Genomic DNA, 26969 nt, shown 5'->3' with positions numbered 1-26969 from the left:
GGTTACTGATACATTAACACTGATCCCCAAACCTGGTATGTCTTTAATTGGGTGATTTCCTGGAGAGATATTAGGAGGTAAATTGTTAGCCTTTCAGTTGTTTATACCTCTCCTAGTTCATCAGGTGAAACTGTTTTGGGCTTTTGAATGACTGAGCCTGGGCTTAAGTTCACATACTCTTTCTGTTCCGAGCTTGTTGAATTCCAGATCCTAGAAATTACCCTCATCCTCTTCCTCTTCTTGGTTTTTAAAATGCGGAGGCGAGAAGATGAGCTGAAGTGAGAAGGCCTCCGCAAGATGTGTGCATTTTGGGTACTGCCATTCCTCAGGGTTTGGCACTAAAGAGACTATAGTCTCCAGCATGGGCAGATGGCAGAGTAGTGTAGTTTTCTTTGGAAAAAGGCAAATGGCCAAATGGTTGAGGTGTGAACCTTTTGAAAGGCCAATGCTTTAGGTTTCTGCTTACTGAGTTTAATATTGTGTCCCCAAGTTATTTTTAAAAAATTATTCTGGAAGCTCTGTAGCAGATTTAAAGATAGATGTTTATTCACTGGAGTTAAATCTTCCTTTAAGGAGGACTGCATGCTAGAACTGAGCTTCAGACAGCTATAGGCAACATGATAAGCACTGCTTATCTTTTTTTGTTTTTTCCATACAGCCAACTGAGTTATCAAGGGGTGGGTTGTACATTGTGTGCATCAAGTCAGAGTGTGTGTCTGTTCCCAGCATGGAGTGAGGTTACAGGGAAGAATTGAAGAGTAGCCAGGTTGTGGAAACGAGACAGCTTCTCAGTTTTCCTCCTTAGGTCTTTACAGTATGGCTTCATTATTTTGTTTTGAAGGTGTGGAAATAGTGGCATCTGTTTTACATTGGCTGGGATGGTTCTTTAAAGAAGGAAAGGATGCTGTGGTCCATTAGGTTATAGTCTATCAGGGTTGATGGGAACACATTTATGTACACAGTAAAAGGTCATTGGAATGGATAGGCACCAGCATCTAGGGTGGAGGTCAAATAAAGAGGCGGTATTTGAGCTGACCTATGAAGGAAACACGGATTTCTTAGAATCCTTAGAGGTAAGGCAGAGGTGTATTCTGGGTATGGGGGAATCTATGCAAAAGCATAGAGATGGAATGTAGCATGTGTAGGAAGAACAACTAGAAGGCTATTCTGCTTTAACTGTATTTGATCTTAGAGGTTATAGTCAATGGATTTTAAATGGGAGAGAAGCATGATTAGAAATGTGCTTTAGAAAAAAATCACTTGGACAATTGTATGCAGAATGTGTGAGAGAGGAGAGACTTGAGTAAAGGAGACCAATTAGGAAGCTGTTGCAGAAGTCCAGGAGGTGGCAGTGGGTGTGATTAGAGAGAAGAGGACAGATGGGAGAGATGATGTGGAGAAAGAATCACCAGGGTCTGTTACATGCAAAGCATTGAACTGGGTGCTGGAGATAGCAAAAACAAAAAAGGCAGGGGGAGGGACATTTGCCCTAAAAGGAGCTTGCTTTTTCAGCATATAACTCCTCTATAACTTATAACTATGAGTGTGTGTGTGTGTGTGTGTGTGTGTGTGTGTGTGTGTAAAATATAGTTTTCCGTTCAAAGAGATCTTGCTTTAGTAGGCCAGCATTAAGATTAGTTTAGGTTTGGGAGTGAGCATTTAGGGTAAAAGGTAAGCTGACTTCTTTGGCTTTGTTGTTTTGAGACTTTAAATTTATTTATTATCATGTATACATATAAGTATGCATATAACATATATAAAATGAATTTAGGGTGTTTTTAGGAGGTGGGAAGGGGAGAGAAATCAGGAAAGGCTTCCTATAGAAGATTGCATTTAAGCAGAATCTTTAAGGAAAGCAGAGTCTGAGGCGGAGGTGAGAAGCAAATCCATTCCAAGCATGGGTTTCTCTTCATTAGAACCTTCTCGAATATTCAAGTTTCTTATCGAGAAGCCAGTTCTAACAGGTATTACTGTGAACTTACAGAATCAGTTTTCAGGTTGGTGCCCAGGAGGAACCCCAGTTTTTCATTTCATAAAGATAGCCTGCTGGAGTTGGAGTATATGCTGATGAATAGGATAATGCTGATGAAGAGCCTTAATACCAGGAAAGTCTTTGAGAGAATAAGAGCAGGAAGGGTCGGGGAAAGGTGGGTTAGGGAAGAAAAAATTCAGTCTAGAAATGGATTTATAATAGGCTTTTCTATTTCCTTCATTGACTCCAGTGAGGTGGAACACGGTGAGAATTCTTTCAGTGTGAGCAGCTGTTAGCCAGTGATGGACAGGTGATGGGGCTTTGACTAGATTCAAGAAAATGTCCCTTAGAAAAAGTTAAAGAAAAGCATTGCATCTACTGGCACATGTTATCCTTAAGCAGTTCAGAGAGGACAGGAATTGGTCTCTTTGGGGTCTGGACTATGCCCAGCTCACTGTGGGAGCTCACTTGTTAATTGATGCTTAAGATTTTCAATTTGACTGTTCCCTGGGGCTTTTCTTGAGGGCTTGGAGACCTCCTGGTTTATTTGTGCAAAAGTAGTTGAGAACTACATGTGTCTCATGTAGTACTGTACTCAAGTGTAAGCTCATTCCATGGGTATCTTTTAAGGCTTCCAATTCTAACAGCAGTCCCCAGTGGGAAAACCGATGCTATGCTCTGGCTTCCATTCAGGTTTGGAGCCTCTTTCTTGGCTCTCATATGAAAATCGACTCTACATCTGATTCCTTCCTCCTGAAATGGATTTGCTAATTACCACTCAAGGTATTTTACTCTTTTAATGTGCTGGGGTATGGATGGAGATCCAGAGGGATTTCTTATTGCTTTGTAGGCTATTGAATTCTGAAGCCAAATCTGTTCAAAAGGCTGCTTAATTATTTCATTTCCCCACCTTTTAAATTTTAGGCTTTATTACAAGATTCTTACCAACAGTGACTAGGGATTTCTTTTGTTTTTCAATGCATCTGAAATTGAGTTTTCTAATGAATTGAATGCACAGGTTTTCTTTCTCTTCCTTCATTCTTTTTTTCCTTCTTCCCAGGAAACCCAGGTTGACAAGAACTCAAAGTGCCTTTTCTCCGGTCTCCTTCAGCCCCTTCTTCACAGGTAAGCTGGGTATACTTGTCTTTCTAGTCACTTCTGCTTTTACAATATCTCTAAGTGTCTATCCCTTTCTTCCTACTGCCACCACCCTAGCTCGGGCCCCTATCACTCCTCATCAAGACAGTTGAAATAACCTCCTAATTGGTCTTTCTCTCTCAAGTTTCTCACCACCTCAAAAATCTCTAATTGCTCCCTATGGCCTCTAGGGCAGAATACAAACTCCTGGTTTAGGTCCTTCAGAATCTGGTTTCAGCTTACCTTTCCAAGTGCATTACAACTGTACTTCACATCACATGTTCTAAAAGTCTGTCTAAGTTAGCCTTGTTGCTACTCACATACAATATTCTGTATCCCAGCACTATGCCTTTGTACTCAGGTTGACCGCCATACCTGGAATATACTCCTCCTTCACCTCCACTGTTTGGATTCTCTAATGCCATTCAAAACTCAGCTTAGTTACCACCTCCTTCAGGAGGCCTTTCCTGATTTCCATATGCCAAATGACTAATTGTCCTCCCCCATCCCCAAATTATCTTGTAGCTTCTTTGTATATGTTTTTTTTTGTTTGTTTTGCCGGGCAGTGGGGGTTCAGTGACTTGCCCAGGGTCACACAGCTAGTAAGTGTCAAGTGTCTGAGGCCGGATTTGAACTCAGGTACTCCTGAATCCAGGGCCGTTGTTTTATCTACTGCGCCACCTAGCTGCCCCGTTTTCTTTATCCTTATATGCATATATGTTGTTTCCCTAGAAAGAATGTAAACTCTTTGAGGGGAGGGACTTTTTCATTTTTGTCTGTATATGCCTAGTGCCTAGCAGAGTGTCTCATAGGTGGTGAATAAACATTGTTGATTCATTTCTGACAACCTAAAAGGAAGAACGAATCTGAGTTCTGTCCCAGAAATTGCCCTTCTGGGTAGGCCATAGAAAGGGCTGTTTTTATGGTGTTGAGTATATTCTAGAATTTTAGGGCTGATTAAACAGAAAGAAGGATGGATGCTTGTAGCTTGAGGTAAAGGGCACTTGCTTATGATTAGGGAGTCCCCCAATCAGATGCATAAATTTTTTATAACATGAGGATAAAAAGTAGGAGTTGCTAATTTATATGATCACAGTGCAGAAGACACCCATTGGAGAGTTCTGTATTCCTAGAGCAGAGGTAGGAGCCAGCAAAGCCTGCAAAACTCCAAGTACTGCCCAAACTGCATGAAAATGTAGTAGGAGATGAAATAAATAAAAATACAAGATAGATAATATTAACTTATGGTTTTCTAAGTCATCATGTGGCCCACAGTTTCTGTTTGAGTGTGACAGTACTGTCCTGGAATATCCATGGATTAACTAGTAGTAGACTGGATTCAGCATTATGTAGTCTATTTTTAAAGACTTCCAGGGAAGGGAATTATGTAGTCTTCATATGTTACCTGCCTTTCAGCTGTTAGGGGGTTCTTTTTTGTGTCCAATGTAAGTCATTCCTATTTTAGTTTTAGCAGAGATCACTGTTAGGAATGCAGGAAGGGATGTTTCATGTCCTGTGGATAACAGCTTCCTGGTTTGTTTGAGGAGGCCCTCCAAAAAGGGTAAGCCTTTGTTTCTCATGTGAAGATGTTGTTAGACTTCTCTTTGAATAGACTGTAGTGATGAATGGTCTTTATGAAAATAAGGCCATAACTTTTTGTGGTTTAGTACTTTGTATTGAGCTTTGGTCAGGATTAAACCAGTCAAAACCTTCTTGAAATTCCTCTTTCTGAACTGTCCTAGATTTTATACCTTTTCTTAGTATGGTGATATCGAGGAAATATCTGAACTGGACAGTAGGTTGTTTGTGATGTGAAAATGACGTCATGTTGCCCCAAGTCTCGAATTAAATAATAAATGTTTCTTGCCAGTTCTTACCCCCTCCTTGATTTTAGAGTGTCATGGTTCTTGTATAGACTCCTTAAACTTTGTTGATTCACATGCAACCTTGTAAAAAATGACATGCATTTACCATTCTGGACATCTTTGTTTTCATATCTGTAAATTAGGTTGTTAGTAGTTGGATTCTTGGTGACTGACTTGATTGTGCATAGTTCTATATGTACTTGTATGGAAGCATTTATAGATGCTGTTCAGATTGCTTTCAAATTTTTTTCCTCCTTGGCCTTATGGCCTTTTCTGGCCCCTATAAAGGAGGGGGGAGATTAATTTAGTTTAATTTTGGGGGGGGGTTAATATAAGACTTATATTTAATTCTTTTGATCCTGATAGAGGAGTTAACCACTGTTTCTAACTGAGGGATTGATGTTTGTCTTCTGAATGAAACCAGCATCTTTTCATCAGGATCCTATTGAAGTGTTCTTGTAGTTGTTGTGATCTTTGACTGGAATGAATGACTTTTAGGGTTGTAGATATGGTTTTCAGCCTATGTGGTTTTAGCTTTTTGGATTCATCTTAGATTAAAAAAAAAAAGACTGATGGCAAAGCGCTCTGTAAAAATCAGAGCCTTCTAGAAGGAAATAATTGTTTGGTAGTTTGGGGTCCTTACCTTTGTTATCCTTGCCAGTCTTACAGATACTGTTCTGTCGCTTTAAATGAACTTGTAGCAAGTGCCCTGCCTTATTCCCTAGGGCAGAACTTTACTAGCTGATACTTATTTGGCCAAGAATGTGTGAATATGAATTGTGATAAGTAGGGTTTATGTATATGTGTGTCTGTATATCTCCCTCCCCAAAGGTTATACCACAAGGTGTTGGCAGAACCTATACTGTGGATTCCTACATATATGTCATTTCCCCAAATGCCACTTATTTTGTGTTGAATATTCAAAATAGATAACCAGGTTTAAAATGAATTTTACTACTGTGCAGTGAAGACTTAAGTCCTACAAAATAGGCTTTGGACTTTTCAAGAGTTGTGGCCCATCCAGCCATCCTTAACCTTCACTTGCTTTTGGTCTTTAGCCTCCCCTTTGTACCTTTCTGTAACATGCTTGCTCCATGAATCAATCCCTTAGGTGAAACAGTGTCACTTGTGGACGTGGACATTTCTCAGCGAGGTCTGACCTCTCCACACCCTCCAACTCCCCCTCCTCCTCCACGAAGAAGCCTCAGCCTCCTAGGTACAGTGCTTCTCCCCTTCACTCTTTCCTGCCATGTGGGAGTGGGGGTGTAAGGAGTGCTCAAAAGACAAGCTTTACTTTAGTAGGAAGCAAGTGAGCCTTTGATGGATTCCTAGGATTGGCCTCTCTGGTTTCTGCCCTATCCTTTTTTTCTTCCTTTGCCTCCCTGAAGCTGGAGTTTTTGCATGTTTTGGTACCATTGCTTTCTGTGTATTGGCTTGAGTTTTTCATTTCCACCCTTCCCCGGGTCTCTTGCCACTGAGCTACTTTAGAAATAGAATCATTACTTTCCCAAACACATTCTACCCAAATCTCTCTCCCATCCTGCATTCAAATGCAAGCAGGTTAAGGTGGTTTCGGGGATCTGCCTTCAGAGGCAGGATGAAGGATAAGCCCATATTGCTTTAGTGGATATCCTGTTGCTTGCTACTCCCACTGCTTACTCTGTTCTTCCATTTCTGAATTGCTTGCTTTTGTTCTCTCTTCTAGATGATATCAGTGGGACGCTGCCTACATCTGTCCTAGTGGCTCCGATGGGGTCTTCCCTGCAGTCCTTTCCCTTGCCTCCACCTCCTCCGCCCCATGCCCCAGGTCAGCTTAGCTTTAGTGGCAAGACTTGAGAAAGTAGGGCATGTGGTGTGATTAACCCTGAGTGGGGTGGGGGATGGAAGTCAGGGTCAAAGTGGGGGCTGGGTGGAAGAAGGGAGGAGTTCTATTTGAAAAATCTAAAACTAAAAGAAAACTTGAGTCTTGCCCCCTTGGCTAGGCTAGACTTCTAAGAGTGAGTCTGAGCTGTCTTTTTTTTTTTTTTTAAACATTTTACTTTTTTGAGTGAAACAGATTTTATTAGGAATTGGGGTCCCCTTATTGAATTTTCCCTGTTGGTTACTAGGAGTGACCAATTTGTAGGCCTTGCATAGTTGCCCAGATCATTTCATAAAAGTGGAAAGGCTTTATGAATAACTGGTTATGAATAGTATTGTGGTTTTTCTAAGCTTTTGGTTTTTACTGCAGCCTTGTAAATAAGTCCCAAACACTTAGCAGCCAATACCCACTTTTGCCAGCCTACCAGGAAATAAAATGAATGAATTGAACATTCTTTTCTACTTGCCTGGTATAAATTGTTACTCTCCCTGGGCAAGTAGGCGAGTGACTATTTCCAAGGCTGTTTTACCTGGAACTTTACTTCGATGTGGGAGAAGTTGGAATCTGCTCTAGGCTGGTGAAGCCCCTGAAGTAGTCACCTTAGTCAGGTTAGTGAGTTGCTCCCTTGTTCCTCTGGTGGGGTAAAAGACCCCAACCCATCCTTCACTAGCCTTCACAGCTCACATAAGTCCACACAGCTTTCTTTTGGTCCATCCAGCTCTCTCCTACTGCTTTGGCTTTTCCCTTTTCCAGCTTAGCCTCTAATGCTTTGTCCCACTCCCAGAAATTAATACCTGTTTTAGGGGAGTGAACAGATGACCTCTGTTGCCCTGCAGATGCATTTCCCCGGATTGTACCCATCCGAGCTACTGAATCCCTACATAACCAACCCACCCAGCACCTTCAATGTCCTCTCTACCGACCTGACTCTAGCAGCTTTGCAGCTAGCCTTCGGGAATTGGAGAAGGTAGGACTGTGCTGGGGACCAGAGGTACCTTCCTTCCCATACTCCAATTCCATTCCTCATCACTGGGGTGCCTACTATTCCTTGGCCTTTCCTTTAGGGCAGGGGTTCTTAACCTTTTTTGTGTTAAAACCCCCCTTGGCAGTCTAGTGAAGCCTAGAGACTTCTAAGAAAAACATGCTTTAAAATACAAAAGATTCAAAAGGAAATCTTTTATGTGGAAATACAGTTATCAAAAACAAATCCAGAAAGTCCAGATTAAGAGCCTCTGCTGTAGGGGAAGGATGGTTTTCTTTGACCCATTTGCCTATAGTTAAAATATGTTCTAGTCTTGTTAAGTCCAAGGAGAAGAAAAGGATATTAAATTGTTAATTCATAGAGACTTTTGAATGGTAGAGAGAGTCTTGTTTGGGGGTGGGAGAGAGTTTACATGAGTAGCTGGATCATTTAGTCAAACAACATCAGTTTGCACTAGTGTTCTGTAAGTGCCCCGGTCTTGGAAATACCAGAATAACTAACTCTCTGGGGACTGTACATTTTAGAAAAACAATGGGCTTATTGTCTCTTGCTAATGGGCAGGGCTGTTCCTGACATATTTAGCCACTGAAATGTCTTGAGGATGTATTTTTCTTTTGGCGGGCTGGACTGTTTTAAATCATTTATCATTTCTCAATTTTGTTCACCAAAAACCTGCTTTTGTCTTGGTAGTGTGGTTGGTATTGGGGGCCTATGAATTGGGAAGATGCTGAAATGAAGCTGAAGGGGAAGCCAGATGGTTCCTTCCTGGTACGGGACAGCTCTGATCCCCGATATATCCTGAGCCTCAGCTTCCGATCGCAGGGTATCACACACCATACCAGAATGGAGCACTACAGAGGTAAGAGCAAATGACGTTCTCCTGTGAAGAGCCTTGGAATCAGTGGTTTAGAACTGCAAAGGACTCTAGAGATGATGTTGAGGTTCAGAGAAAAGAGTATCATTGGTCAGTGATCACATTAATGCTTAATGTAGGTCGACCCTTGTACTAGAAATTTTAGGTAGGGGGAGACTATGTAGTGCAGAGAAGTAGAAAACATGATCCCTGCCCTTGAGAAATTTATAGTCTATTCATATGTAAAATCTACAATATATTTGTAATCTATATAAACTTTGCTTTCAGTACTTCCTTTCAGAGTTCAATGCTTGAGGTCTCATGACCGAGAGTTTGAGTGGGTTCCCTTATTTCCAGATAATCAGCTTGCTACCTTACCTACAAAGGGGGGAAAAAAGATGAGACTGCAAATAGGAAGAATCATGACAAAAGAGACTTCCATGATGGTGATATAGGGGAGGGTAGCAAATGTCAGTCACTAGAATAAATGTTGGGGGGAGGGAGGTTTATTTAAGGGTTTTCTTAGTATCTTGTTTCATGAGTAGGAGGGAGTGACCAAGATTGTTGGAGAGGCTTCCAGTAATAGTAGCACTGTAGCCCTCTTGGTAGAAGGAAGACTTAGGGTCATTAGATAAATTCTCTAATGCTTTGATTAAACTCAACATCTAGAGACATTTGCTGTTAGTATTTCTGGCTCATACAAACTACACAGATGTGCAGGTGAAGGTTTTTTGCTCTGATCTCCTGGTTGTTCTGTTCAGAGCCTTCTTTGCATAGAATTATTAGCTCTTCTTGTCTGTCAGCATGGTAATAGAGGTTTAGCTTTGGTAATAAGCCCTCCATCATAATATCTGTATACTTTCCAAAGAAATGGGAGTATAGAGATCCTTTGAGGATGCCACTTGATCACTTATAAGGTAGTGATCTTAGCTTTTCTCTCTGTTTAGTCTAATGGAGCTCATCATATCAGGCAAGACCTTCCTACATACTCTTGTGGAGCACTTTCTCGTCTTCCTTTCTCCTTGCCTATTTAGAATGACATGGGTGGGGGTCTGTGTCACTTTGTGCTAGGGGTTGGTCATTTAGGTCATCTTGAGCTCTAGTCTCATGGTTCCCTAGTAGTCTCCTCTTCCTCCTAAGGGCAGAAGGGGAGGAGGAAGGAACTTGGTTCCAAAGGCTTGGGAATTGTCATGTTACTGTGGGGTCAGCTGCTGCCTTTTTTCCAGCTGTTCTTCAAAAAAATTGCAGAGCCGAGCACTTTGATAAACCAATGAAAATGACAAATGACCGGGACACAGGAAAAGTAGAGATAAATGTTTGACCTTCACATTGCAGGTAGGGAAGATAACAGGAACAACCATTTTATACACTTCTTCAGTTACTCAATTTCTCCCCCCCCCCCCCCCCCCCCCGCCTTTTCTTTTTGGAATCAATTGAGGTTTTAAAAAAATGATGAACATTTTTATTTAAAGTTTTGCGTTCCAAATTCTTTCTCTTCTCCCCTCACACCTCTCTCAGGTGGTAAGCAATCAAATATAGGGTTATACAGTGCAATTATGCAAAACATTACCATGTTAGTCATTTTGTATTGTATAAGAAAACTTGAATAAAAGAAAAAATGAAAGAAAGTGAAAAATAGCATGCTTCAGTCTGTTCAGTCATTATCAGTACTTTCTTTGGAGGTGGATAGTATGCTTCATCATTAGTTCTTTGGGATTGTCTTGGATCATTGTATTGCCGAAAATAATTGTTATTCACAGTTCTTCATCAAAAAATACTGCTGTCTCTGCACAATCTTCTCTTGGTTCTGCTCTCTTCACTATACATCAGTTCATATAAGTCTTTCCAGGCCTTTCTGAAATCATCCTGCTTGCCATTTCTTAAAGCAGAATAATATTCCATCACTATTATTTACCACAGCTTTTTTAGCCATTCCTCAATTGATGGGCATTCCTATGATTTCCAATTCTTAGCCACCACAAAAAGCTGCTATAAATATTTTTATACAAATAGGTCTTTTTCTCTTTTTGGGGATGTCTTTGGGATATAAACCTAGCAGTGGTATTGCTGGATCAAAGGGTATGAACAGTTCTATAGCCCTGTGGGCATAGTTCCAAATTTCTTTCCAGAATGGTTGGATTAGTTCACAACTCCAACAGTAGATTAGTGTCTCAGTTTTCCCACATCCCCTCCAACATTCAATATTTTCCTTTTTTGCTATATTTGCCACTCTGATATATGTGAAGTGGTACCTCAGAGTTGTTTTAATGTGCATTTCTCTGACCAGTAGTGATCTAGAGCATTTTTTTGTATGACTATAGATAGTTTTGATTTCATCTGTGTTCATATCCTTTGACCATTTTTATCAATTGAGAAATGATTTGTATTTTTATAACTATCAAAAGAGTTTTTAATAGAAAGTTTGTGTAGCTTTTACTTAGCAGTTTGCAGTGCTACATTTTGTCTTTCTCTTTAAAGAGACACCTTGAATAGTGAGCTGTCCCTTCATTGATCAGTATCACGTTTTGGGGCAGAACCTTTTGGATACTACTGATTCCTGCTTTTAAAAAACAAACATCCAGAATGTTCACTTTCCTTCTTTACGTTAGGAGGCTAAAGTCTTCTTTTTTTTCTGTGGGGCAGTGAGGGTTAAGTGACTTGCTCAGGGTCACACAGCTAGTAAGTATCAAGTGTCTGAGGCCAGATTTGAACCCAGGTCCCCCTGAATCCAGGGCTGGTGCTTTATCCACTCCACCATTTAGCTGCCCTGAGGCTAAAGTCTTGAAAGGAAATCTTTGTAACATATTAGGACTGGGGAATCTTTATATAGAGAGAAGGTTGCAAGTTCACAGCTTTCTGTCTTGTCTGTTTCTTGCAATACGCAAGAAGATAAGTGAGATCCCCAAAGATTTAACTAATTGATTTTTTTTTTAGTGTCACTATTCCTATCTTTACTACTATTTTAATTATTTATTTGATGGGATGGTTCTCTGGTATCCTAAAAGTGAATTATGAATGGATAAAGAGTTAGAGCCCTTTCCAGAGGCTACCTTTTGAAGGTGATTAATTGCCTGGACTTTAACTTTCAGAAATTGTGGGTTATATGGGTCTTTCCAGAACCTTGTAATCTTCTAGTATCTTTTGGGGGGAGGGGCAGTGAGGGTTAGGTGACTTGCCCAGGGTCACACAACTAGTTTGAGTGTCTGAGACCAGATTTGAATTCAGGTCCTCCTGAATCCAAGACTGGATTTGAACTCAGGTCCTCTTGAATCCACTTCACCATCTAGCTGCCCCCTAGCATCTTCAATATGATAATGTCTATACCATTTTTATGTCTGACTTGACTTAATTATCTTACTTAATACAGACTAGCTATTACTTTAGTATTGCCATTTTCCTAATATTATAAGTAGGGACAGGGAGGTTTGGCATTCCACAAGGTTTTGCCTCATCAGATGTTACCACGAACCCCAAAAGGTTTAAGACTCATGATGATACAGAAAACATCCCTACTTCCTTCTAATATGAGTTGTTTTCACTTTTTGATGAAAGGAACTTTCAGCCTCTGGTGTCACCCCAAGTTTGAGGACCGTTGCCAGTCAGTGGTGGAATTTATCAAGAGGGCCATCATGCACTCCAAGAATGGAAAGTTTCTCTATTTCTTAAGGTCAAGGGTTCCAGGTAAGATTTTAGTATCTTCTAATTGACTTGCATGTGATACTGGCCTATTTTAGGTCATTGCTTTGTTTTTTTAATTATTATTTATTTTAACATTGATTTTTTTTTTTTTGTAAGTGAGGCAATTGGGGTTAAGTGACTTGCCCAGGGTCACACAGCTTAGTAAGTGTTAAGTGTCTGAGGCTGGATTTGAACTCAGGTACTCCTGACTCCAGGGCCGGTGCTCCATCCACTGCGCCACCTAGCTGCCCCAACATTGATTTTTTTAAAAAAAATTTTGAGTTCCAAAATCTCTCCTTCCTTCCCACTCCTTGACCCTACCTATTAAAAAGGCAAGCAATATGACGGTATCAATTATACTTGTGAAAAAAGATATTTCCATATTAGCTGTGTTGCCCTCCAAAATAAATAAAAAGCAAGAAACATAAAGTGAAAAAAAAAAAGCTTCATTCTGCATTTAAAGTTCATTAGTTCTCTCTGGAGGGTGGATAGCATTTTTCATCATGCTTCCTTTGGAATTGTTGTGGATCCAGAGTATCTAAGTCTTCCACAGTTGATCATTGTTACAATATTGCTTTTGTTATATACAGTATTCTCCTGGTTTTTCTCACTTCACTTTATTATTATTATTATTTTGTGAGGCAATGAGGGTGTCAGGCTGGATTTGAACTCGGGTCTTCCTAAATCCAAGGCCAGTGCTTTATCCACTGCGCCACCTAGCTGCCCTTTCTCACTTCACTTTGCATCACTTTAGATAAGTCTTTTCAGGTTTTTCTGAAACCCTCCTGCTTATATCACAATAGTATTCCATCACAATCATATATTTCAACTTGTTCGGCCATTTCCCAATTGATGGGCATTCCATCAATTTTCAACTTTTTCAGGCTATTAGTTTTTGCTGACATGTTAGGTGCCAAATCCTGTGCCCTTGTATAGTGATGTCTTAGCAAATTGAGGATGAATCTCACTGCTCATCTGACCATATGAATGAGAAAACTGATCTCGGTTTTGTTGTCCAAGCATTTGGTGAGCAGTTGACACTTGGTGGTGGTCCTTTGTTTCCTGCCGTAGTCATCTGGGCATTTATATGAGAATTTAGTAATACACAATCAGCTCTGTAGGATTAATCTGTGCCAAAGTAGAAAAGCAAGCAAGTACTTGCTTAGCAGAGCAATTGTGAATGTCAGGGAATCCAGTTTTAATTAAAGCCTGTTAAAAAATTAACACAAAATGAACCACTATAATTTCTGCCCAGTTCCTTTCTAAGCCCACCACCAAACAATAGATATTATTTGTGACTTGCCACCCTTACCAGCAGTGACAGTACAAAGATTGCCCTTCATTTGAGGGATCTCAGCAGTTCTCATCTTTTGCTTCTTGTCATCTACTTTTCCTGTTCCCTAAATTGGGAGCGGAGAGCATTATCCTATCTAAGAAGGAAAAGAAGTAATGGGGGTGGGACAGAATACATTAGTTAGAATAATGGGAAAAATCTGCAGAATTTAAGACTCATTTAAAAAAAAATTAATAAAGTATTTTATTTTTTTTCCTGTTACATGTAAAGATAGTTCTCAACTTTTGTTTATACAGGCTTTCCAATTTCAGATTTTTCTCCCTCCCTCCCCTCCCTCCCCCCTCCCCTAGACAGCAGGTAATCTGACATAGGTTTTTTATATATACATACACACATTAATCCTATTTCTGCATTAGTCATGTTATAAGAGAAAAATCAGAGCAATGACAAAAAACCTCAAAATAGAAAAACATCAGCAACAAAAACAAAAGAAATAGTATGGTTCATTCAGCATCTATACTCCACAGTTCTTTTTTTTTTTTTCTTCCCCCTGGATTTGGAGATCCTCTTCTATCATGAGTTCCCTGGAACTCTTCTGTACCATTGCATTGGTGAGAAGAATATAGTCCATCACAGTAGATCAACACTCAATGTTGATGATACTGTGTACAGTGTTCTTCTGGTTCTGCTCATCTCACTCATCATCAGCCCATGCAAGACCTTCCAGGTTTCTCTGAACTCCTCCTGCTCATCGTTTCTTACAGCACAATAGTATTCCATTCTATTCGTATACCACAACTTGTCCAGCCATTCCCCAATTGATGGGCATCCCCTCATCTTCCAATTCCTTGCCACCACGGAAAGAGCAGCTATAAATATTTTTGTACATGTGGATCCCTTTCCCCTTTCCATGATTTCTTTGGGAAAAAGACCCAAAAGTGGTATTGCTGGGTCAAAGGGTATGCACAGCTTTATCGCCCTTTGGGCATAATTCCAAATTGCTCTCCAGAATGGTTGGATCAGTTCACAGCTCCACCAACAATGCATTAGTGTTCCAATTTTTCCACAGCTTCTCCAACATTTATTATTTTCCTTTTTTGTAATTTTAGCCAATCTGATAGGTAAGACTAATCTTTTTTTTTTTTTTGGTTTGGTTTGGGTTTTTGTGGGGTTTTTTGGTTTTTGGTTTTTGGTTTTTGGTTTTTGGTTTTTGTTTTTTGGTTTTTTTTGCGGGGCAGTGGGGGTTAAGTGACTTGCCCAGGGTCACACAGCTAGCAAGTGTCAAGTGTCTGAGGCCAGATTTGAACTCAGGTACTCCTGAATCCAGGGCCAGTGCTTTATTCACTGTGCCATCTAGCTGCCCCGGTAAGACTCATTTTTAAATTAAGGTTTTGGGATTTCCTTTGGGACCAAATGCAGCATATGAGTAGGGCTGGCATGGAGGGAATATCTAAAAGTGAAAAGAGTACAGGAAAACCTCAGGTAGAATGTCAGTTATAGAATGGATCCAGTTTGTTGGAATGTTATAAATCCCAATAATTTAAATAAGACATAATGGATTATAAATTATCTGTATTCATACTTCCTAAAGTGTTGTCCACATAGTTGGGTCTCTCATGCTTAGTAAGAGGGAGAAGTTTGGAGCAGTTAGGACTCTGACTTTTCTGTTGGAATTGTCACCTCTTAGCATTACTTCTCTACAGAGAAAAAGGTGATCTAATCTACTTTGAAAGGGTTTTAAATGAGATTCTCAAACTATACTGAGTTTTTGAGCTTAGAAGGGAGTGTTGATGACAGTCAAATAAGGAAGTGGAATCCAGTCCAAAAAGGAGACTTTTGAGAGGACAACCCAAAAGATGGTTGTGTGAACTGGGTAGGCGAAAGAAAGAATAGTTTTCTAGGGATGATCGAACATGTTTGTTGCTTGTGGGAGATCTTGCAATTACTGTGAGAGGCAAATTGGGGAAGGTTATGAAGGTTTCTTTTATGTGTATGTCAACTGAAGCTACCTCCTACAGAATTAAATTTCACTGGGCTGAAGAGGACAAAGCTTACTTTCTTCTTAGCCATTCATTGCTCACTGTTTATTTTTGCTTGTCCTGTAATGTGGACAGTATATGAGTTCAGCTTAGCACAGATTCATTTCCATTACTTACCAGCTCTTGTTGGGAGAATCTTTGTTATATAAAATATGACACATTTATTTTAGTTATACAATAGACAGGGATAAATGGTTTTATTGGTGAGTGTAAGAGAACCAATGAATAGTCTATTTCAGGCTGAACACTTGGCTCATTCTTGTTTTGTTTTTTGGCTCATTCTTTTGGGGGGGGCAGCAATGGGGGGGTTAAGTGACTTGCCCAGGGTCACACCGCTAGTAAGTGTCAAGTGTCTGAGGCCAGATTTGAACTCAGGTACTCCTGAATCCAAGGCCAGTGCTTGGCTCATTCTTTATAGGGTATAGACCTATGTTTTGTTGTTGTTTGTTGTTTTTTTATTTTATTTAAAAATTTTTTTCCAGTTACATGTAAAGGTAGTTTTCAACATTCCTTTTTATAAGATTTAGAGTTCCAAATTTTCTTCCTCCCCCCTCCACAAGACAGCAACCAATCTGATATAGGTTATATATGTACAATCCACAAGTATTCTTTTTTTTTTTCAATCAATATCAATTCTTTCTCTGGGGGTGGATAGTATATAGACCTATGTTTTAAGAATCACATATCAAGTGGCTGAAGTTCTGAAATGAGGCCACTTATTGTGCTAAGTAATGGCCTGATTGTGAGGAATGTATTAAAGTCAGGACAGAAGTCTCTGGACTATAGGGAATGGTTAGGCATTGCAAGAACACCGATGTTCAGCTGTCCAATCTTCCTTTCTCTAATGTTGCTTTCTTGTGGTGGTAGAAAAAAAAGGAGAGGACAGTGGTGACTGGTCTTGTGTAGAAGGAAAAGAATTAGGGAAGAGCAAGTGCTGATGACACCCTGTCAGCTACTGGTATCCCATCTTGGATTTCTGTATGTTTTTGTTTTTTTTGGCAGGGCAGTGGGGGTTAAGTGACTTGCCCAGGGTCACACAGCTAGTAAGTGTCAAGTGTCTGAGGCTGTATTTGAACTCAGGTACTCCTGAATCCAGGGCCGGTGCTTTATCCACTGCGCCACCTAGCCGCCCCAGATTTCTGTATGTTTTTAATCCCTTCAATTTGACATTGTCTTTTGGCAGCAGGTGGATTTATATTGGGCAGAACTATTTCATGAAACTAAATGGTCAGATCAACATTGGAGTGATCTTGGTTTAAATTGCCATTTAGGTACCCAAGGGCAGAAAGTAACAAAATAGGCAAGCAGATTCATTCATAAACTAATTAAAATTTAAGTAAAAGTCATTTATTCTAACTTCTCACTTGACAGATGAGCAAATTCTTAGACCCAAATGTTTTAAATTGCCCAAGGCTACACTGGCAGTAAGTAGCTGAGTCTAGAACCCAAATCTTTGAACTCAAAACCTGTGTCAGATTACCTGCTGTCTAGGGGAGGGGGGAGGGAGGGGAGGGACGGAGAAAAATCTGAAATTGGAAAGCTTGTATAAACAAAAGTTGAGAACTATCTTTACACGTAACGGGGAAAAATAAAATACTTTATTAATTAAAAAAAAAAAAAGATCAGAGAGTACATATAGAAATTAACTTATGGGGACAGCTAGGTGGTGCAGTGGATAAAGCACCGGCCCTGGAGTCAGGAGTACCTGAGTTCAAATTTGGCCTCAGACACTTGACACTTAATAGCTGTGTGACCCTGGGCAAGTCACTTAACCCTCACTGCCCTGCACCAAAAACAAAACAAAACAAAAAAACCCCCCAAAATTAACTTAGCAAAGATGTCATGTGGAATTTAGAAGGATTGTATTATTTTTCTCTTTCTGTCCAGGCCTTAGGCTGCCCACCTTCCAAGATTTTGCTGTTATGGAAATTTAATGTAATTTAAATATTAAAAATTTCCATTTAAATATTTAATTGTAATTTAAAATATCAGTTTAATTAAACTTTAAGCATTTTTATACATATAGGATCTTTTCTTGTTTTTTTTGATTATTAAATGGGATGAATAATAATCCCTACCTCCCAGGGTTGTGAGAATCAAATGAAATAATATTTATAAAGCACTTAGCACAGTGCCTGGACATAGTAGGTTCTATGTAAATGATATTATTATTATTATCATTATCATTGTTATTAATCTAGCAGTGGTATAGCTAGGTCTATGGCACACACTATTTTAGTACCTTCTTGTATATAATTCCAAATTACTTTCCAGAATGGCTGTACCCATTCACAGGTCCAACAATATTTATCATTTTCCTTTTTTTCTTATCTTTGCTAATCTGATTAGGTGGAGGTGGAATCTCATAATCGCTTTAATTTTCATTTCTTTCTTTCTTTCTTTTTTTTTAGTGAAGCAGTTGGGGTTAAGTGACTTGCCCAGGGTCACACAGCCAGTAAGTTTCAAGTGTCTGAGGCCAGATTTGAACTCAGGTCCTCCTGAATCCAGGGCCAGTACTCTATCCACTGTACCACCTAGCTGCCCCTTTAATTTTCATTTCTAATTAATAGTGATTTTTTGCAGCATTTTTTCATATAGTTAGCCTGTATTTCTTGCTTTGAGAACTGCCTATTCATATCCTTATACCATTTATCAGTTAGAGAATTGCTCTTATGTGGCGAGTAAAACTATATATGGTCACCTTATTTCTGTCCCAAGTTTGGGGAAAATTATCTGGGGTTTTTAATATATTTGTTACTTATAAATTAGAAGTTTTAGCACCAGTTTTGGGCATTAAGCATTTATTAAAGCATACCAAGTATTAGTAAAAAGAGAACACCTGCCTCAGAAAGTTAAGAAAAGGCCTATCTAGCCCAGAGCTCAGCCTGGCCTGCTCCTTCCTTCTCCAAGTCTTCCACTACGTGCCTGTCTGAGAGCCAAAACTGAGAGTCAAAGCTCCCTCTGGGTCTGAAGGAGAGGTGGCCCCTACACACAGCTCCAAGCTAATTGGCAAGCATCACCCAAATCCATTGGCTCACTGGACTTGAGGGCGGTCCATGAGCAGAACGTGCAGAAGTCAGAGAACCCACCCCCTGAGCACCAGGCTCTCAGGTAGGTGTGGTTTCAATCAAGCCAACTTCAAGTGAGTCAATCAGCAAAGTCAATCCAATCAATCAGTGTAATCCCCTTGAACCAGGGGGGCCTCTGGGTGTTCCAAAATCCATTATTTTCTCACTTATGAATTTGTGTCAGTTCCTTCAGAGAAATGAGACTTATCAGAAGAACTTGCTGCAAAGATTTTTTCCCCCAGTTAATTTCCCTTTAACCTTAACTTTTATTAGATTTTTTTAATGCAAAACCATTTCAATTTCATGTAATCAAAGTTGTCCATTTTATCTTCTTCAGTCCTCTCTGACCCTTGTTTAGTCATGAACTTTTTTTCTTTCCATAGATCTGATAGGTAATTTTTTCTGTATTTCTCTAATTTGTTTTATAATGTGACTTTAAAAAAAAATAATGTGACTTTATATCTAGCTCATGTATCCATTTGGCAGTTTTCTTAGAATAAAGTGTATGGTATTGGTCTAAATCTAATTTTTTTCATACTGCTGTCCAATTTTCCCAGGGATCTTTGTTTTTATAGAATACCAAGGTACTAGAAAAGTTTCGTTTGTATATTGTATAGCTAAACTGTTCTATTTTTCGATCTTTCTATTTTTTAAATCAGTACTAAATTGTTTTGAGAATGGCTGCTTTGTAGTATAGTGTGAGACATGGAACTGCTTATCTCCTTTGTTCTTACTTATTTTCATTATTTCCCATGAGATTCTTGACCTTTTTTGCCTCTACATTAGTTTCATTATTTTTTCTAGTTCTATAAAGTAATTATTTGATAAATCTATATGGCATTGAATATATTCTTTTTTATTAATATTGTCATTTTATTATTTTGACTCATTGTACCCATGAGCAGTTAATATTTTTCCAATTATTTAGTCTTTATTTCTGTAGAGTGCTTTGTTGTTCTTATGTATCTTGGTAGGTAGGCACCCAAAAGTATTTTTTTTTTTTTTGCGGGGCAGTGGGGGTTAAGTGACTTGACCAGGGTCACACAGCTAGTAAGTGCCAAGTGTCTGAGGCCAGATTTGAACTCAGGTACTCCTGACTCCAGGGCCGGTGCTTTATCCACTGCGCCACCTAGCTGCCGCTACCAAAAGTATTTTAGTAACATTCTGTAATAATGTTAAATGGAATTTCTCTTTATCGTTCTGCTGGATTTTATTGACATTATATAGAAATGCTGATGGTTTGTATGAATTTATCTTGTATCCTGCAAGTTTGCTGAAATCACTACTGAAGTTGCTATAATTTTTTAGTTGATTGTTTGGAGTTTAAGTACACCATCATATCATCTGAAAGTGATAATTGTATTTCTTCTTTACCTGTGCTTATTCCCTCAATTTCTTTTTCTTTTCTTACTGCTATAGCCAGCATTAATGATATTAAGGCAAAGAGAATTGGTTACAGTAGATAGATATCCTTGTTTCATCCCTGCTTTTATTGGGAAGAATTCTTGTTTATCTCAGTTGTGTCTAATGGTACCTCTTAGATTTAGATGTATACTATTTATCATTTTATGGAAAAGTCCTCTTAGTTCTGTGTTTTCTAGTGTTTTTAGTAGAAATGGCTATTTTGTCAAAGATTTTTGTACATATGTTAATATAACCATATTATTGTGGTCTATTTAATTATTAATATAGTTATTGATAGTTTATCTAATATGAAATTGGTCCTGCATACCTGTTATAAATCCAACCTGGTCATGGTGTATAATCTTTTCTTTGTAATATATTGCTTTGGCCACTTTGCTAATATTTTTTCAACTCTTTTTGCATCTGTTTATTAGCAATATTGGTCTTTAGTTTTTTTCTGTTTTGAATTTTCTCCCCCACCCCCGATTATGAATCAAGATCATATCTGTGTAAATGAATCCATCTGGTCCCGTTTTTGTTTTTGTTTTTAATTTAGAAGTTCATTTATGGTTTATTGGAATTATTCCTTTGAAATTGAGTTATTTAGATACCCTGTTTCTTGTTATGTTAATCTGGATAATTTATATTTTTGAAAATACTTTTGTCAGTTTTATTGAAATATAGAGTAAGGGAAAATTGTTTCTAATTCCCTTTATTTTTTTCATTGTGAATTCTCCTTTCTCATTTTTGTTACAAGGACTATTTTGATTGTATCTCCCCAAAATTGCCATCAAATCATTATTGTCATTATCTTTAACAAAATTATTTATTGCTTCTGTGATTTGTTCTTTGATTTACTAATTCTTTAGGATTGATTCACAATGTTGCTAGTTGATTTTTAATACTTTCTAAGCTAGTCCTTTATTTAATACCATTTTTATTGCAATGTGGTCAGTAAAATATGTGTATACTATTCACTTTTATGTATTTGTTTTTGAGTTTTTAATGTTCCAAAACATGATCACCTTTTCATAAAGGTGCCATGAATAGCTGAGAAACGTGTATGCCTTTCTCTTTCCATTCAGTAATTGCCAGAAGACCAAGGTACATCCATTGGTATGGTGTTGGGTTTTTTTTAATTTATAAGGCAAAGAAAATATGGATAGTAGGATGAAAAATTTATTTCAGAATAAAATTATAATATCTCCTTGCAGTTATTTGTATTTAAAGTGTATTTGTGTGGCAGCTAGGTGGAGCAGTGGATAAGAGCACTGGCCCTGGATTCAGGAGTACCTGAGTTCAAATCCAGCCTCAGACACTTGACACTCACTAGCTGTGTGACCCTGGGCAAGTCACTTAACCCCAATTGCCTCACTTAAAAAAAAAAGTGTATTTGCAAAATAGGAGAAAGAAAATATTATTAAATCTATTTCCTGTAATTATTTATTGAGGAATCACATTTTGAATCCTTTTTTTGGTAAATCTGCAACCAGGTTTTGTGTGTGTGTGTGTGTGTGTGTGTGTGTTTGTGTGTGTTTTCAAATGAAACATATCCGGCACTTTGGAGTGTCACATATGCATTGTGTTTTGCCAGTAGGAACCTCAATGTCTTCAACAGTTGTTATAATTTCTGATTTGCCATTTGAATGGTCTTCTAGGAGGTGACCAGTGGATTCTTTCAGTTTCTACTTTTGGTTCTAAGATATATAAGCAGTTTTCTTTTATGATTTCTTGAAATATGATGACTAGTCTCCTTTTTTCCTCATAAATTTCAAGTAATCCAGTAATTCTTAAATTATTTCTCCTCAATCTGTTTTCCAGGTTGTTTGTTTTTTATGGGATTCTTTCTATTGTCTTCTTCAGTATTTTGACTGTTTTATTATGTCTTGATGTCTCAGTCATTTGCTTTTATTTTTCAATTCTTATTTGGGGGGGGGGGCAATGAGGGTTAAATGACTTGCCCAGGGCCACATGGCTAGTAAGTGTCAAGTGTCTGAGGCCGGATTTGAACTCAGGTCTTCCTGAATCCAGGGCCAGTGCTTTATCCACTATTCCACCTAGCTGCCCCAATTCTAATTTTTTAAGAAGTTATTTTGTAAGGTTTTGTACAGTCTTTTCCAAGTTATTTTCTTTTTGGATCTTTCTCTCTAGCTATTGCTTCCCTTTTTTGCCCATTTTTTCCTCTGCAGCTTTAATTTTATTTTTAAAATAATTTTTAGCTCTTTTTATAACCCTTCCTTTTAACTCTTCTGGGAATTCTTCTTGGACTTGTGTCCATGCAATATTTTTCTTTGAGGCTTTGCTTATATATGTTTTTGGGTCATTCTCTTCTTCTGGATTTATGCCTTAAACTTCCTTGTTGCCATAAATAACTTCATAGTGGGATTCTTTTTGTGTTTGCTCATTTTTCCAGCTTACTTCTTGATTTTGGATTGTATGTTAATACTGGGCTTTGCACAGTTGGGGGTGGGGTGCCTGGCCTGAATGTCCTTTTATATCCTTCTGCTTTTATACCCAGTTGGAGGTCTTCAAGCTTTTGGTGCTACCAGTATCTGGGATGAGATCTGCTCACTTGACTTGAACTCTACAAGTTCCTCATTCAGGTTTGGATTTGTCAGCTTATCCGTGGTTTCAAGTTTCAGTAAACTGTTCCTGAATTTGGCCATTATTAACCTGCTGGAAGGAACTTCAGGCTTCTCTTCTGGGTTGGAATTGTGTAATGAGTCTTGGTTCTGTTCATCAATTGAGAACTACCCAGCTATGCCTAGCTTCTGAACTCATTCCTTGCCCATTATGTAGCTAGCAACCATACTCATGACCACTTCTTTCTCTCCCAGTTCCGTGACATGGAATTGGGTAGTGGGAGCAAAATGACCCCCATTCCTGCATCTTGCTCTAGTTCCAGGAACCCCAGGATCTCTTTTTGCCCAGGTACTTCTGCCTTGGTGCCCAGGGTTCTCCTTCTTTCCCTGAGCTTGTGCCACATACTCTTGCCCAAACTCCATAGTCAGTGTCTGTCGGTCTTTCTTTAAGTGTCCCTACACCACCTTGGCTTGGAAAAATGACTCCCTCTGACTTCATCTTGTTTTTTCTGGTCAGAATTTATTATGGTGCTTTTTCTAGATCTTTGTGAAAGAAATATAATGGGATACTGCTAGGGTGTACTGCTTTTTTTACTCTGCAGTCTTGCCTCTCCTCCCTCAACAATCTCTATCTAGCAAGCTCTTCCCTCATCCTTTGGATGTAGTCTGGATGGCTAGTATTTGAATTACAAAGGTTTTAGTATTTTATCCAAGTTCTGATGAGGGCCACATCTAGAACATTGTAGAAAATGTACATAGGCCATTTTGTATTTGCTGCTCTCACCAAAGAACACCTTGCCATTTAGTTAAGTACATCTACCCCTATCTTATTCTTGTTATAAGACAAGTAATATCCAGCTATTGCTTTGGATTGTTTTCTGTTGGTATGAACATCTGGTGAAGGGTACTTAAAGATATAGGTCTCTTGGGCTGGTATGAAGTAATTGTCCCTGTTGGCTTCTCTTTTGATTTCAAAACCAGACTTTCAAGCAGTGGCTCATATTTCTTTATTAATTCTGGAAGTTCTCTATGATTCTGACAGTTCCAAATAGACTTCACCTTTACTTTTTTTTTTGGGGGGGGGTGCAGGGCAATGAGGGTTAAGTGACTTGCCCAGGGTCACACAGCTTGTAAGTATCAAGCGTCTGAGGTCGGATTTGAACTGAAGTCCTCCTGAATCCAGGGCCGGTGCTTTATCCACTGCGCCTCCTAGCTGCCCCTAAATGAATATATAATTTCTTTTTTGGGGGGGTGAGGCAATTGGGGTTAAGTGACTTGCCTAGGGTCACACAGCTAGTAAGTATCAAGTGTCTGAGGCTGGATTTGAACTCAGGTACTCCTGACTGCAGGGCCAGTGCTCTATCTAATGTGCCACCTAGCTGCTCAATGCACCTTTAGTTTTGCAAGTCTCAAGGAAAGATCAACAGATGTAAAATAAATGCCACATCTCCTACATTGAAGCCTTTGTTGAGTTGTGGTTTTATGAGCTTCAGCACTGCATCTGTAAGTACACTGGTATCATGGCTTCTAGTATTGTCTTTTCCCAAGTAAGGAAATTAATTGAATAAATATTTGCTTTTAGTGTCTACTGCCAACTAGAATTTCAGGTCAGATTTGTCTGGTATGTTTCATATATGTTGAATAAAATTATAATGTGCCTTGCAAGGCAGCAGTTGCTGAATGACCATTATAGGGAATACATTTTTGTTGTTTAGTCATTTTCAGTCATGTCTGACTGTTGGTGACCTCATTTGGGGTTTTCTTGGCAAAGATAGTAAGTAGTTTGCCATTTCCTACTCTAGCTCATTTTACAAATGAAAAAACTGAGACAAACAGGGTTAAATGACTCACCCAGGGTCACACAGCAAGTAGGTCTGGATTTAAACTCAGGAAGATGATTCTTCCTTAATTCTAGGCCTAGCACATTATCCACTTTACTTCTTAGTTGCCTGTCAGGAATAAATAAATACCTTCTGAAATTTTTCAAGAAAAGCGTTCTACAATGAAGATATTCTTGAGATAGATTTTGCTTCCTTTCAGTTTTGGGGTCAAAGTGAAGGCATGTCATTATTAGGAACTGATTAGATGGCATAGTTTTATTGAGTAAAAGACACCCCCAGTAGTTGTTTCACGTTAATTTTTAAAAATTTTTTACTTTTTGGGGGGGGTGCGGTAGGGCAGTAAGGGTTAAGTGATTTGCCCAGGGTCACACAGCTAGTATGTGTCAAGTGCCTGAGTTCATATTTGAACCCAGGTCCTCCTGAATCCAGGGCGATGCTTTATCCACTGCGCCACCTAGCTGCCTCTGATGTGGTTTATTTTTACTTTATTATTATTTTTTTTTACATTTTTTTTTTTTTAGGTAGGTTTCTTTCACTGATAACTAAGAGTAAAAATAAGACCATTGAACTTTTCTAATTCATCTGATGTCTTAGGCTAGTAACATTGCCTATTACTTGTTTCTCCTCAACATTTGTACATTTCTGAATGTTTCTAAGCACTGGTTTACTAAATAAAATTTGAAAAGGAGAAATGGGACTTAAAACTATGACATGGGCTGTTGAATATAAAATATGGCCAAATCAGTGTATAGTATTTAGCTGTTGCAGGTGTCTACACTTGACTTGAGAAGCAATGGCTCATTGCCAAAAATAACCATTTTTATCTTTTAGGCTCTTTGTCTCTTTTGTAATGCACTTGAGTCTCCTTAACTTGTTAACATTTATATTATCAGGAATAGAAGGAGTTTCATTAATAGGAGCAATCATTGCTGAATCAAATAAAGAATTCTCTTTCTCTGCCTCATATATTTCAATTGTGAATTCACTATTTGAAAGCTTACCATTGTATGAATATGATGGGATATTTCTTAGTAGTTCTGTTGTTGTTGTTGTTGTTGTTTTTGGTTTGTTTTTTGATTTTTTTTTTTTTTGGCAGGGCAATGGGGGTTAAGTGACTTGCCCAGGGTCACACAGCTAGTAAGTGTCAAGTGTCTGAGGCCGGATTTGAACTCAGGTCCTCCTGAATCCAGGGCCGGTGCTTTATCCACTGCACCACCTAGCCGTGCCCCCTGTTGTTTTTTGTGAGGCAGTTGGGGTTAAGTGACTTGCCCAGGGTCACACAGCTAGTGTCAAGTGTCTGAGGCTAGATTTGAACTCGGGTCCTCCAAAATCCAGGGCTGGTGCTCTATCCACTGCGCCACCTAGCTGCCCCTGTAGTTCTTTTTTAAAAGAAGTTTTTATTGATATCTTCTGTTTCTTATGTCATTATAATTATCTCACCTATTATTCTCCTACCCAGAAAATCATCTTATATAAAATATTTTTTTGAGAGGAAGAAAATTAGCACATCTAACCAGTATGTTGGAAAAGTCTTAAAACATGTGTGACACCTGTGGACCTTTCACCTCCACAAAGGGATGGTCTGGAGGGGTCTTCATATCTCTTCACTTGAGTCCTGCTGGATCTTTCTATTTCTTGTTTTTTTTTTTTTTTTTAGTGAGGCAATTGGGGTTAAGTGACTTGCCCAGGGTCACACAGCTAGTAAGTGTTAAGTGTCAAGTGTCTGGGGCCTGATTTGAACTCAGGAACTCCTGAATCCAGGGCCGGTGCTTTATCCACTGCGCCACCTAGCTGCCCCTCATCTATTTCTTAATAATTGTTTCATCAGAGAGTCTCTTAGACATTTTATCATTAATGTTACAAGCAAAACTATATTACTATGACAACCAAACTGTAAATTTTGAAAATCTAAAAAAAATTGTTTTCAAGTTAGTAAGATAGGAAAAACTACAGCAAAGATAAACTTATTAGACTCCATCAGTTGTTGACAAATCTTTATAAACATTTGACAAATTCTACTCATGCACCAGGAGAGAAAGACTTAATATGGGCAAAGAAATGACCCTGTAGAAATAATTGTAGGAGCATGTCCTTATATTTACAATAAAATATTAACCATATGCATCATCCAGCACATCCAGTCCTTCTAGGTAACACATAGGTAACACCATGTTTTATTTTATTTATAATATCAAAAAGTCTTTGGAATGCTAAGGAATGTTAATAACAGGTTATAGTTGAGGTATGAAGTAGAAATGTCTTTGAGTTTCAAGTGTGCAAAAAAAAATATTCTATCAATTGATGAGCCCAGTCTTACTAAAAAGCATTTATTTTGGGGCAGCTAGGTGGCTCAGTGGATAGAGCACCAGCCCTGGAGTCAGGAGTACCTGAGT

General features: G+C 38.7%; 1 protein-coding gene across 1 annotated transcript in view; it reads left to right on the top strand.

The window, feature by feature from the left end:
- The window catches only part of SOCS7 (suppressor of cytokine signaling 7), a 46900-nt gene that overhangs the window by 7842 nt on the left and 12089 nt on the right, over positions 1-26969 (top strand). Inside the window, exons 2-7 of the mRNA XM_044002800.1 lie at positions 3033-3097; positions 6086-6190; positions 6680-6781; positions 7672-7802; positions 8508-8676; positions 12223-12351. Of these exons, the coding sequence (XP_043858735.1) occupies positions 3033-3097; positions 6086-6190; positions 6680-6781; positions 7672-7802; positions 8508-8676; positions 12223-12351 (701 nt within the window). The remainder of the gene's footprint in view (positions 1-3032; positions 3098-6085; positions 6191-6679; positions 6782-7671; positions 7803-8507; positions 8677-12222; positions 12352-26969) is intronic.

Source organism: Dromiciops gliroides, chromosome 4 (genome assembly GCF_019393635.1).
Source record: "Dromiciops gliroides isolate mDroGli1 chromosome 4, mDroGli1.pri, whole genome shotgun sequence".
Lineage (NCBI taxonomy): Eukaryota > Metazoa > Chordata > Mammalia > Microbiotheria > Microbiotheriidae > Dromiciops > Dromiciops gliroides.
The sequence above is the reverse complement of the archived record's forward strand: the minus strand, read 5'-3'. Positions and strand labels throughout refer to the sequence as shown.